Source organism: Engraulis encrasicolus, chromosome 2 (assembly GCF_034702125.1).
Source record: "Engraulis encrasicolus isolate BLACKSEA-1 chromosome 2, IST_EnEncr_1.0, whole genome shotgun sequence".
Taxonomy (NCBI): Eukaryota; Metazoa; Chordata; class Actinopteri; order Clupeiformes; family Engraulidae; genus Engraulis; species Engraulis encrasicolus.
Window position 1 is genome coordinate 987,422 of NC_085858.1, and position 14,417 is coordinate 1,001,838.

At 44.6% G+C, this 14,417-nt stretch overlaps 1 protein-coding gene across 2 annotated transcripts in view; it reads right to left on the reverse strand.

The window, feature by feature from the left end:
- traf7 (TNF receptor-associated factor 7) overlaps positions 1 to 14,417 on the reverse strand; it is a 30,242-nt gene continuing 15,825 nt past the window's right edge. For both annotated transcript variants that reach the window (XM_063219355.1, XM_063219364.1), the window contains exons 11-21: positions 14,266 to 14,339; positions 14,014 to 14,062; positions 12,222 to 12,349; positions 10,772 to 10,854; positions 10,134 to 10,173; positions 9,726 to 9,842; positions 7,270 to 7,392; positions 4,799 to 4,918; positions 3,706 to 3,837; positions 2,797 to 2,916; positions 1 to 2,505 (exon numbers count right to left, since the gene is read on the reverse strand). In XM_063219355.1, coding sequence (XP_063075425.1) covers positions 2,491 to 2,505; positions 2,797 to 2,916; positions 3,706 to 3,837; positions 4,799 to 4,918; positions 7,270 to 7,392; positions 9,726 to 9,842; positions 10,134 to 10,173; positions 10,772 to 10,854; positions 12,222 to 12,349; positions 14,014 to 14,062; positions 14,266 to 14,339 — 1,001 coding nt within the window. In that variant the 3' untranslated portion in view covers positions 1 to 2,490. The remainder of the gene's footprint in view (positions 2,506 to 2,796; positions 2,917 to 3,705; positions 3,838 to 4,798; positions 4,919 to 7,269; positions 7,393 to 9,725; positions 9,843 to 10,133; positions 10,174 to 10,771; positions 10,855 to 12,221; positions 12,350 to 14,013; positions 14,063 to 14,265; positions 14,340 to 14,417) is intronic.

Here is a 14,417-nt window from a genome sequence, read left to right on the forward strand (position 1 = left end):
TTGGCCACAGGGCTTCGGCACGCCTTTTAAATTCTATCCACTTCCTCTCAACTGTATGCTGCTCGGTTTTTGCTACCCACCACCTCCCCTGCTCCACCTTGTCGTGTATGATGTGACATGTTCTCTTGTCACGTCGCTTGGCTCTGTTCATGGGGGGTTATCTCTCGCCCTGTCCTGCTGGGGTGAGAATTCCCTAAACTGCTGCTGCCCCCTGACTAAATGCTTTTCCATGCTGCTCATGGAAATAGGGGGGTTCCTCCGAACAGAGCTATACCGCCAAATGTAATTCATGATTTCAATAAAAGAAATTCATTTATATTCTTGTCTTGTGTTTCTTGACTGAAATGGTTCTGACAGAACTGACATTTCGATTACAGGGGAGAGGGTAGCCTGGCAAATCAGACATGAAATGTTGACAGACGTGAAAAATACATGGCACACTGCACTGGCAAAGCTGTGGAACCAATTGCTAGATCCCTTCCTCGGTCCTGTTGTCTGGTAACACAAGTAATATTGCCCCAGAAGACCCGATCCAGGTGGAACGTAGAGGGGAATGTGAACTTAAGCTTACAAAGGCCAAGGCAAGGCCACACATAGTAGCACTTTACCAGCCATTCCTGGTTCTGTTCCGTTTTTTCATAAACTTTTGCCCCCCCCCCAAATGTCTCTCACCTCCCATGGTGGTCATAGACTTGGGAATTCCAATTCATTTCTGGATTCTTTGACATGCCTTAAATCTGATGACTGATCTGATGACTACTTTTTTAATGATATTTTTTTGGGCTTTTTATGCCTTTATTGTCACAGGACAGTTACAGAGGGACAGGAAATGAGTGGGAAGAGCAAGACGGGGAACGTTTGGCAAATGACCTCGGGCCGGAATAAAACCCGGGTTGCCGGCGTAGCAGTTCGGTGCCCAGCCGATTGAGCCACGACTGGGCCCGATGACTACTTTTGTAAAGCAGCAAGCCGACCTGTCATGATGTAACCCACACTTGCAACAGCAGGGCTTTGCAAACCCACGGCTCCCACCATAAAGCCACTTTACTCTACCTGTTATGACCAAAGTGTTCTGTCTCTGAGTGATTGTGTTTTTGTGTGTTTAGGTGTAGCCAGTCTAAAAAGGGTGGGGTGGTGCAGTGGTGTGTGTTTTGAGAAGGAGTGCGTATCGCATGGGTGTACGCATGTGTGTATAACTGTCAAACAGTCAAGGAGCACACATGGTAACAGGAGTGCATTGGTTGCAGGCACACATGAACATTAAAAAAAACAAACAAAACAAAAAAGCAAAACTGCATTTTAGGTCACATGAGCAAATAACCCCCCCAAGCACAAGTCAGGGGAAGAGAATTACAGCGTAGACACAACGCACTGTAGGACTACACTGTACAGATGACTGGTCGGAGTCTGAGAAGAATACTGCCATGGCATCGGCGTCTGTGGAAACAGGCACTGGGAGCTGCACCTGTCAGGTCTCAAGTTCTTTAGTGAGTTCTTGCACACATCCTTTGGCCAGGTGCGTAAGAGGGGAACCCCTGGGTCACCCACATTAGAGACGACAGGTAAGCTTCTGCACACTGCCCACATTTGCAGCATTTAGTAGTGAGTGACGTTTCAGTCTAGTAGCAAGCCATTCATTATGCAATTGCTTGAAGAAGGTCAATAGACAGAAACGTCGCCATTACACCCCAAATGTGGACAGTATGCGGGAGCTTACTTGTCTCTGACGTAGGACACTGCACTCCCATTTTCTCCCCATACCAGAGAGAAGCACAGCCTCAGGTGCTGAGCACCCTGAAAGCCATACTCTCCGTGTCGCTGTGTTCCAGAATCACACAAGCTTTCCATGTCTTCTTTTCTCTCTCTCTCTCTCTCTCTCTCTCTCTGTCTGTCTCTCTTTCTCTTTTTCTCTGTCTCACCTTTTTGTCTTTAAGGTCCAGGTTTAAAATTCATGTCTCTCTCATGATTGGAAAGTAAGGACTTATTATTTACAAAGTGTTAAAACAACGGTTCTCATGAACATGATCCGACATGGCGTTTGGTGTTCATATTTTAAAAAGAAAATGGTTTTGGTGACAGGAAGTTGCGTCCCAACGAAGCAAGGTCACCGTGTTTGTTAGGGGACCCCCAACATGCATTTATTAAGGCAAACAGTCCAGCCCTGTTTCAGCTGTTCCCACGATGCACTGCACAGATCTTCCACGATTCTCCGCGGCCAACGGAATTCCTTTTGGCATTCAACCCCTCCCCAAAACAAATCATGTTCAATGTCATCTGAAGATCAGAATAGTCCTGTAGTCCTGGAAGTGAATTTTTGGATCCTTTAAAAACCTGCTTGGAAAAAAAGTGTTTCTTTCCTGAAGTGTTACTGTGAGGTGGCACAGTATGCCAATGAAGTGAGTCTGAAGTGTTATTAGAGTCCATAATCTGTGTCTGCTGGTAGCCGGTCATCGTCTGTGACATTGCTAGCAGTGTCTGGGCCAACTTCCTTTAGCAGGTCCACACCTAAGAACACATGAGAATAACATGCTCAAGTTCGCTTTTATGCATGTATGGACTAAATGCACTAAACATAATGAGCATCGTGCCAAATCGTAAATTACAAGTAAAATACTTATTGCAACTTCAATCACAGTTTGAATCAAATTACATTGTGTTGTGACAAACTTTGTGAGTAGTTTGTGAGCTTTGTTTCCTTTTTCCTTATGTGTTGCTTCTTATCCTGCAACTGCAACAATTTGTGTTTTTTTTTGGGATGCGCGCACGTCACACATATGGAACTGCTCTTGGTCTCACCTTAACTGTGCTGTCCACGGCTCCAGAGAAGAGGCGTCCTCTGGAGACGGCCAGCGCCGTCACACTGCCCTGGTGCCTCAGGAGCGTCTGAGTGCAGATCATGTTGTCCATGCTCCACACCTACATGCACACACACACACACACACACACACACACACACACACACACACACACACACACACACACACACACACGCACGCACGCGCACACACACACACACACACACACACACACCAATATACCCGCGCACAGACACAGCCATACACAGCCACCAACATCCGCACACATGTACACACACACACAAAGAATCACACAGACGAGGAATTACATCACAACTAAAATTGTAATTAAACTAAACAACATGTAAATCAATCATCACTAATAAACATTTCTTATAGGTTAATCACACAGTATGCATTCCCTAGTGGCCTGAGACAGACATTGCCTTAGGTGGACCTTAGCTGCCATCTTGTTCAATATGTATGCTAAATGATCACCCTCAGTGGAATGTGTGCCTATCAGTCTGTCTCTGATATGCGCCATATCCTTCCTGCCTCAGAGGAAAAGGGCGGTCTGCCAGAGATAGCTATAAACACTAACTTACTCACCCTCCAGCTATTCTATAGTTAGCATAGAAGACACTAAACAATGAGTCGGACAAGCAGAAATGTTTTTTTTTTTTTGCATAGTTTTTGAGTACACACAGTACGCCTTCCAGTACAGTTCTTACAGTGGGAAAAGGGAGGGCATTTATTTGATGGCAGTAATACATGTGTAAACTAACACATACTGCAAGTCAATTATTTGTCAAATAAAAGCATGGAGTTCAGTATGTATCCGTGTGTGTGTGTGTGTGTGTGTGTGTGTGTGTGTGTGTGTGTGTGTGTGTGTGTGTCCTGGAGCACTGACCCTGAGGGAGCGGTCATAGGAGGCACTGAAGACTTTGGTCTGGTCCGGAGTGGAGATGACCGCCAGGGCATACACGGTCCCCACATGACCCGTCAGGGTACGCACCTGCTCCTTAGACTCTATGTCCCACACCTGAGAGAGAGAGAGAGAGAGAGAGAGAGAGAGAGAGAGAGAGAGAGAGAGAGATAGGGAGATAGGGAGAGGGGGAGGGAGAGAGAGAGAGATAGGGGGAGGGGGAGAGAGAGAGAGGCAAGAGAGAGAGGGAGAGAGAGAGAGATAGGGAGAGGGGGAGGGAGAGAGAGAGAGATAGGGAGAGGGGGAGGGGGAGAGAGAGAGAGGAAAGAGAGACAGGGGGAGGGAGAGAGAGAGAGAGAGAGAGAGGGAGAGAGAGAGAGAGACCATGGTGATAAAGAGAGACAAAGACATGAAACAGAATATGGAGAGAGACGGGGAACAGAAAAAAGGAAAGGCAAACAACAGAAACAAAGAAGGACATATGGTGAGGTTGAGAGATGCAGAAAGGGTAAATAACACCAAAATTAGCTGTTAAAGGAGATTAGGGCAAGTAGCCAGGGGTGCCTGGCTACCGAGTATGGCTGGAGGACACACAGACACAGGCAGACACACACAGACACAGACACAGACACAGACACAGACACAGACACAGACACGTCTATGGAAACTAAACAATCTATACAGCAACGCTCCGAAGGGTGCAATATCTCCTCCTTGTAAATGTTTAGACTATATCGCCTCTAACAGTACATAGAGTCCATTTAGAGGTGAAAACATGTCAAACGGGATAGTTTATAGACCATTACCAAACACATGCCTCGAGTGCGAAAAGTGTTCACTGAATCTGGATTCCGAGAAAGCCTCGAAGAGAGATGCCCAAGATGAACGCAGTGAACACAATGAACACAAATGAAGCAAAAAAAAATGTGGGACAAAAGTTTGTAGCTGATGCATGCGGGTCAGTCTTTTCCACATGAAAAATCCCATCTATAAATAACCCACATGAAATGTTAACGTGTTAACATGGAGTGCATGTGCGTGCGAGCGTGCATGCGTCTCACAGCTGCTGGCCGCTTACGTGGATGAGGTTCTCATAGGTGCCACAGACGATGTGATGGTTGGTGACGGCGATAGAGTAGACGCTGCCACCTGACGTCTGCAGCACGTGCACGCACTCCAGGGAGCGGATGTCCCAGATCTGCGGGGGGGGACACCACACCACACAACAACACAACAGGGGTACCGGAGGACACCGTCACTAACAGAAAATGATGTACACACCTGTGCTCAACATAATAGCAGCGTCTTTAAAAAGATGAGTAGATGTCCAGATTTTTCAAATCATTTGTACTTTAATGAAGACTAATTCAATGGGACACTGGGACTTTGCATCTGTGGTGCATGGAGTTAGTATAGAGACTGTTATTATTTTGAGCACAATTTTATATAGATCTGGCCTATGTACCTGTTCATATTATTTCACATACAGGAGCACGAGAGGATAACATAAAATTATGGGAGTCTGATATACAGTATATTTATGTACACATTTTCACATCATTACATTCTCTGGCATGACGCTAAGGGCCTGATAATGCCATGTTGCTTTGTGTGCGTATGTGCATGCATGTGCACGTGTGTGCGCACACGTTCACTCTGAGGGAGTCAAAGGCTTTATTCCGAGAGAGACACAGCCTAGCACCATCAAGCACCTTGTTAAAATGCAAACTGTGAACGCAAACAGACCCCAGTGTTTGCCAACGATTACGAAAACAATTGTGTGCATGAAGGGGGGGGGGGTTGTTCACACACACACACACACACACACACACACACACACACACACACACACACACACACACACACACACACACACACACACACACACACACACACACACACACATACACACACACACACACCACACACACACACACACACACACACACACACACACACACACACACACACACACACACACACGTCCTGCTTGGATTTCTTATCAGCTCTAGAAGAGAGTAAGAGGGAAAATGATCATAAGAGCTGTAAGCCATCAAATCTATCGCTATAGCAACCGGGCCCTGGTGGAGGCAGAGGAGGGATGAAGTTTATCTGCAGCTCCTTGAAGCACTCGGAGGAATGCACAAGAGGGAGAGGAGAAGAGAAGAGAAGAGGCGGTGTGTGGGTGGACAGGATAGGAGGCAAGTGTAGTGTGTGTGTGTGTGTGTGAGTGAGTGAGTGAGTAAGAGAGATGAGTGTGTGTGTGTGTGTGTGTGTGTGTGTGTGTGTGTGTGTGTGTGTGTGTGTGTGTGTGTGTGTGAGTGTGAGTGTGAGTGTGAGTGTGAGTGTGAGTGTGAGTGAGAGAGAGAGAGAGAGAGAGAGAGAGAGAGAGAGAGAGAACAACAGTAAGATAACGAAAGCAAACTGTGTCTGGTCTGTCTCAACTCTCCTCCTCTCTCCTCTTTATTCTCTCTCTACCCTCCCCATTCAGTAGTAGTGAAGTAGTGACGAAAGCCCTCTCATATTATCTTTGTCTCTCCCAGTCTCTCACACACACATACCGGTTACAGAGACAGTCTAACTCCTATCTGTCTCTGATCTCTCTCATGCACACACAGAGAGAGAGAGAGAGAGAGAGAGAGAGAGAGAGAGAGAGAGAGAGAGAGAGAGAGAGAGAGAGAGAGAGAGAGAGAGAGAGAGAGAGAGAGAGAGAGAGAGAGAGAGACAGAGAGACAGAGAGACAGAGAGACAGAGAGACAGAGAGAGAGAGACAGAGCTCTGTGCTAGAGAAAAGCAGGCAATGGGTCTGGCTCTGCTTCCTGTCTCCATGTCCCTGGGGCCCTAATTAAACAACTTAAGATGACATGGGGATGAGGGATGGGGGGATTCTCCAATACCACCCCCCCCAATCCTCTCTGGGACGCTTCTGTCTTCTTGCCTTCACTTTCGGTCCCCCATAGTGTGTGACAAGCCAAAGCATGGACGGGGCATACCACATGCATATACCAGTTTCTCATTATAGAACCCACATTTTTTGAGTGCCGGTCGTAGTAAGAGCATATCGCAATCACCAAAGACATTTGCTTTACATAATGTGGGTACGCACATGTGTGCAGGGCTCTAAATTTCCCTTCCTGAATTTCCCCTCTGGGATAAATAAAGTTACTCTACTCTAAATTAACTTTGTGACTAGTATCAGACAAAATGACTAGTAGATGCTAATTCTACTAGCCAAACACACAGTCACTAATGGGCCAATGTGGGGAATAAGTGGGTCTTTTCTACTAGCAAAACTGAAAGTTCACCAGCATTTGGCCAGTTGGCTGGTGTTTATTTGGAGCCCTGCATGCATGTATTGCTCCTGATGATGAATGCACTACTATTGGATGAATGCACTACTATATACATTTTATCAGCTACGGTTTTGCGTATCGTTCTTTGCTTTTATTTTTATTGCGCGCACTGAACTGCCTGGGTGTGAGAAGGGTGCGACACAAAAAAATGGCCTTGTTTGACATGTTTGCGGTGTGAGTGTTTGTGGTTTCGGACCTTAATGGTCTGGTAGGAGCCGCTGTAGAGGTGGTTCTGAGAGGCTACCAGAGCTCGGACCCAGTGGTTCAGACCCGTCAGCTCCTTCTTCAGTTTCAGCTCTGTGCCCACTATGTCCCACACCTGTTACAACACATACACACGCCACAGACAAACGCACACACAAATAAATATGCACAATTAACAGACACATCAACAAAAAAATATGTAACATGAACACACATACACACAAAAAAAATACACACACACACACACACACACACACACACACACACACACACACACACACACACACACACACACACACACACACACACACACACACACACACACACACACACACACACACACACACAAGAAAACATAAAAACATGGACATACAGTATATATTACAAGAGAAAGGAGGAAATGCATAAGTTTGTGAAAGGTAGAAATGAGAGCAGAGAGTGGTAGTGAGAGACAGTGGTTGTGAGCGGGAGGGAGGTCTGGGGTGAGTGTGCAGGAAAGTCCCTCTGAGATGAGATCACCTCTGGCCACAGCACACCCCTCACACAACCCTCCTCCTCTTCACACACCATCACCATGGTGACGAGCCGAACAGCATGTGTCGAGAGGCTGTGCAGCATTCAGAGCACACTAAATTAATTTTCAAACTCCGCAGAGGGGAGAGAGAGAGAGAGAGAGAGAGAGAGAGAGAGAGAGAGAGAGAGAGAGAGAGAGAGAGAGAGAGAGAGAGAGAGAGAGAGAGAGAGAGAGAGAAAGAGAGAGAGTGTGAGTGTGAGAGCGTGTTTAAGAGACATAGGGAAACTGAGACAGTGGATATGCATAGATAAAGATAGACAAAGAGGTATTTCTAGCTTCAAACCACATCACACAACGTCATGTTTCCATTCCAACATCAACCCACACAGCATATATACACACTCAAGGGCCACTACATTAGGAACACCTGTTACAACTGCTCATTGAGGCAAATATCTGATCAGCCAATCACATGGTGGCAATTCAATGCATTTGTGCATGTAGACATGGTCGAGATGATCTGATGCAGTTCAAACCAAGCATCATAATGTGGAAGAAAGGTTATGTAACGAAAGGGCTTGATTTGAGTATTTCAAAAATACTGATCTACTGGGATATTCACACACAACCATCTCTAGGGTTTATAAAGAATGGTACGAAAAAAAATAAATGCAGTGAGCAGCGATTCTGTGGTCAAAAATCCCTTGTTGATGGCAGAGGTCAGAAGAAAATGGCCAGATGGTTTGAGCTGAAACAAAGGCAACATTAAGTCAAATGTCCCATCATTACAACCAAGGTATGCATAAGAGAATCCCTGATTACACAGCACATCAAATGTTGAGGCAAATGGGCTGTAGCACCAGAAAAACACATTTGGTGCCACTCCTGTCAGCTAAGAACAGGAAAATGAGGCAACAATTTGGACAGGCTCACCATAAACACCAGAAGATCGGAAAAACGTTGCCTGGTCTTGATATCTACTGCAACACTCAGGTGGAATGGTCAGAATTTGGCGTCAACAACATGAAAACATGGGTCAACCCTGCCTTACATCAACGTTTCAGGCTGGGGATATAATGGCATAAGGATATTTTCTTAGCACAATTTGGGCCAATTAGTACCAATTTATCTTTGTTGGAATGCCACAGCCTACCCGAGTATTGTTGCAGGCAGTTCAGGCAGTTCTGAAGGCAAAAGGGGGTCCAACCCAGCACTAGAGAGGTGTTCCTAATGAAGTGGCCGGTGAGTGTATGTCATGATACATGGAAGACACACATAAATTATGCACTATGGGGGTGACTTCATCTGATTAGGTCACCCAATCCCAGCTGCACGTCATTTCCAGGTAATTCTAGTGCTTCTATTAGTGGCAAAATCTATTTTGCAATGCATTAGGTCATTGCTGTAGGGAAATCCTCAGAAACAATCGAGTCTCCTGGGGGTTGATGACAACATAGTGACTACAATGTTGTCTCGCCAGCAGTATCCAGTAACAGCAGGAACACTAGGAGTCTAAAAATCTCACTTGCCCATTACAAAGTGTGCAAGTTCACGACATAGGGTGCTTCAATTGCCTATTGTACATGTTGTATGGAATTGTGTATTGTACTAAATTTATTACAGGAAGTTATATGGTGGTGGATGGATGGATAGTATGTAGATAGTGAATATCTTCCTAGTCTGGCTCCACGTACGCATTTGGCCAACAACTTGCTTAGTTCTGCTCCTTACAGAGTTCACGCTGGGAGTGAACAAGTGAGCATTTCAGTCGCAGCCAATGTGATTACGGCACAGACGTGTTGCGATAAACTAGCAACAGCGAGAGAACAATGCAACGCGTCACAGCCAGTAAGAGAAGAACGTGGAAGGCACATAAGTGCTGAGTTGGTCCGGGTGTCCAGAGTGGTAGCGGAGTGTGGAGTGCTGGTTCTGACCTTGATGGCTTTCAGAGAGCCGCTGAAGAGCATGTTGTGCGAGGAGACCAGCGTACACACGGGGTTGTCATGAGCCCGAATGGTGTTCACTTTCTGTAGCGTCTGGATGTCCCAAACCTGCACGCACACACGCGCACACGCATACGCTATTATAAGTATCCTGTGAGTGTATGTGTGCTAAGATACTCATGTTTGTGTGTGCATGTGTGTGTTGGAAAGTGAGTGTGTGTGTGTGTGGGAAAGTGTGTGTGTGTTGGAAAGTGAGTGTGTGTGTGGGAAAGTGTGTGTGTGTGTGTGTGTGTGTGTGTGTGTGTGTGTGTGTGTGTGTGTGTGTGTGTGTGTGTGTGTGTGTGTGTGTGTGTGTGTGTGTGTGTGTATTGGAAAGCGTGGAGTGAGAGTTCCTCTTACAATGATGGTGCAGTCTGCTGAGCCGCTGTAGAGACGGTTCCTGTGTGTGAAAGAGAGAACAACGCAGCCATGAGTCATGGCCCTGTGCAGGGGGAGCTGCCATTGTCCAGAGCAAACCAAGATAAACATACACAGGTCAGTCAGGAGATAGAGAGAGAGGGGACATCAAGGGGGAGGGGAGGGGAGGGAGAGGTAGGACACAGGAGGGGCGCAGAGAGAGAGAGAGAGAGAGAGAGAGAGAGAGAGAGAGAGAGAGAGAGAGAGAGAGAGAGAGAGAGAAAGAAAGAAAGAAAGAAAGAAAGAAAGAGAGAGAAAGAAAGAGAGAGAGAAAGAAAAAAAAAAAAGAAAGAAAGAAAGAAACAAAGAAAGAAAGAAAGAAAGAAAGAAAGAAAGAAAGAAAGAAAGAAAGAAAGAAAGAAAGACATAAGACAGTTTGAGATTTAAATGAACGAGTCCACAGGACAACAAAAAGAGAAAAGAGGGGAAAGGAGGAATACTGGAGATCACAGTCTAGAGACATATGCAGCGGTGAAAAACAACTGAAATGACAAAAAAGAAACAAACAAACAAACAAACAAACAAACACACAGACAGAGAAAAAGAAAACGTTTTAAAAAGCTGTGCACGTCTCCACTTACCCCTGAATGCACAAGGCCAGCACGATGCCATCGTGCCCCTCCAATGTTTTCTGACACTTGTAGGTGGTGCAGGTGTCCCACACCTTGAGGACAACACAATACACACAGCATGAGGCAAGAGCAAGACAGGAAGCAGAGGGTTTTGACAAGTAAGGCTATGTACACGAAGAACAACCTACGCTACCTGACTGACAGAAGTCATAGGGTATTTCTCGAAGTCCTAGCCTTGCTGAGACGAGTAACGCCCATTTGCACTCGCTGCATCTAATTAATAAATAGCTATTTGATACTCTCTGTTGAAATCCACGAAAAATGGGCGTTACTCGTCCTAGCAAGCCTAGGACACTTCACTTTGAGAAATACCCCTCATTTCTCTATGGATGATCGGCGAATAAAGAGACCAAAGCGAATTCGCCGGGAGAGAAGTAGCCTGAGCAACCAGAGTGAAATTCAACAATTAAAAGTCAGTTAATATTATGGTGCTATGAGCTATGGCGCGGTTCAGCGAAACCAATTGGAAAGTTAATTTCTCTGAATATCCCAGACTGACAAGGCAGAGCAGTTATGCGATTAGCTAAACCTAGCATGTCAATGGCTATGTTTACATGAGACATTTCATTCGGAATTAACTTTAATTCTGAGTAAAGCTTAATTTCGCTTTGAAAATGTAATGTTAACACCTCTTAATTCAAAATTAAAGGAAATCAACGGAACTATATAATTCTGAATTATTAACTCACTTGGAAAGAAGACCAACCACAAGGACTAGAGGCATAGAAACGTCAGAACCTGTGCTTGTGTTCATTCTACATTGCATTCATGTCTATGTCCCTGTGGGTTTGGGTGGCTTTTATACAAAGTCGGGCATTTCTTCCCTACTTTGACCAAAATATTTTCGTTCACACCATCAGCAAATCCGTATAAACATGGCGAAAACTCTCATAGATACAAACGTTAAACCTGAACGCTGTAAGGAGAATACCATTCAAGTCTCCGTTTTTCTCTGTGTACATACAAACGTCTAAATGGAGTTTTAAAAAAAATGCCCACTTTGGCTGGAGTTGTTCGCAAGATTGATTTACTGAGGAAAAAACTCTGTGTGTGAAGGAGGCACAAACCAAGGAAAAGGTCTTTATTTTTGATTAAATGCCCGGGTATGTATAAACAACACCTTGAACTAATTCAAGTTCAAGTTCAAGTTTGTAACTACCACACACTACCTTGTGTAATTACAATGAGCTGCTTAAGTGAACGAGCAGGAACCCAATTGTGAAAGGGCCTTTATGGCCCCAACCCAGAATGTGTGCCTCATACAGTAAAAAGTTAGCCTGGGAACTCCCATTGCCTTTAGTTCTACACAATCGTTTCGATCTGAAATCTCACTTGTGATTAGGTCTGGTGGTAACCAGGCAAGTAAAAAGTGTCATGGGCTCCAAACTGGTTTTCATACCTTGATGGTTTTGTCAGAGGAGCCGCTAAAGAGGAGGTCTCCTGTGGAGTAGACGCACAGACACCACACAGGACCCTGGTGGCCCACAAATGTGCCCTTGCACTTGAAGATCTGCTGTGGGTCGTAAGCTGTGAGAAAGACAAGCCAAATGTCACAATGTCACTCATTGACTCTCAGAGAAGACTGACATTATTAGACAGATAGGCGAGTACATTTAGGGTTTAACCCCAAAAAAATTGATACAAAAGGTTTTTTTATGGATTCTATTACTATTGGACCTGCTAAATGACATACTAAAAATCTAGTAAAATCTGACTTTGGGAAATTAGTTTTTTCAACATGGCTGCCATAGGCTTATTATAAGGGTCAAGAGACACTCCAGGTGAATAGGCCAAAAAATGTAGCTTGCCGATATCACCATGAAACTTTATCCGGTGATTACTCACATATTTGTGAGAAAAAAATGTATTGCAAGATTTCTGAAATGTTATGTTTTAATATGGTAATTGGACTATATCTAATTAAATAGGCATTAAATTTCAAAATGCAAAACCTCAAAATCTGAAAAAGCCAAGCTCAAAATTACTCTTTTATTTTGTTTCTAGTAAGCCAGAAGATATCTTCAGAAGAGATTATGGACATCTCTTTTTGTTTTGTAGTAAATCTAAAAATCTTTGTGCAGACACACCAGCTAGCATTTTTTTTTTCAAAACATGATTATTTAACATCTCTCTTAGATAAATAATTGAGTTTTGTGTTTCTCAAGTTCTTCCAGACATTCTTTGAGTCTGGTGGTATCATTCTTAGCATGTATCAAGGGCAAGGTCAGCTGTCCTCAAATCATAGCCTCTCCACAGAGGTGTCCTAAGGGCTGGTGCTGGGACTCCTATTTGCCATGTACACCACATCACTGAGCCATGTTATCTGTTCTCACAGCTTCCCATACTACTGTTACACCGATGAAGCATAGTTACTTTGTGCCAGATGACTCCACGGTCACACACATTTCCGCTTGCCTCTCTGAACTATCCACAAGTATGAAGGAATGCAAGCTTCAGTTGAGCCTCGCCCAAATGCACTGCTGGTGATCCCAGCCAAAGATTTAGGTTGCCATGATATCAAGCTCAATATGGATTCTGTTGCCTCAAATAAGGCCACAAGAAATCTAGGTGTCATTGTTGATGACCATCTATTATTCTCTGACCACATAGCCTCAGTTTCCCAGTCATGTCCTCTTTTTCATGCCCTAATTGAATACAAGGCCCTGACCCTTGCCTATGAAGCTACAACAGGCCCTACTCTGGCTTACCAGAAAGCTATGCTAAAGCCCTATGTCCTTTCAGGACATTGTCTGTCTCCAGTACCAACCGTTTCACCTTGCCCTCTACTTACACATGTAGTGGCTCCTGTCTATTCAGTTCAGCTGCTGAAAGACCCAAAATACCTAGTGACACCATGATTCATCACTGATGATGTGCCCTGACAAACAGCACATGGATGTTATAATAGCAGTAGTGTCTTTATCCACCCAAACAGCACTCCAAACAAACAGATCCTGAAAACATGTTAGTTCATGCCAATGTAATTATCATGTAGTAACCTTTATTTTAAAACACTTTGATCATGAAAATGACACCTTTCCTGAAGTCAGATTTTCCTAGATTTTTAGTATGTTATTAAGGACACTTAGAGGTAACAAAATCTGTTGAAAAACCTTTTGTATCAATTTCTTTGGGGTTAGGCCTTTTTTTTGCATAGATGTACTCGCCTAAGAATACAGGGTGATACTTACATCCTAGGATGCCCATATTTAATCTGGCATTGATGTGTGACAGTTCATCCTAAACAGAAACAGTGAGAAAAAAATAAAAGGCATCAAAAACAGCACTTATACGTGGGTGACCATGTCCCCCAATCCCCCCCCCCCCCCCCCCAAATCAAAAATGACGTCCATGACAGTCAATGACCTCAAAACAGATGTGAACAGCTGTGAGCATTGAGACTGTAGAAATTAAATGCTAGATGATGAGATCACGTTACTCACATTGAGCATGGAGGCGTCCCTGCGGAACTCCATCAGGTCTTCGCTGAGCTTGCTCTGGTTCTCGTCCAGAACATCTTCCAGGAACACACACAAGAGCATGGCGTCATTATCACCGAAAGCAACAAATCCCTGGTGGGTTGAGTTACATACTG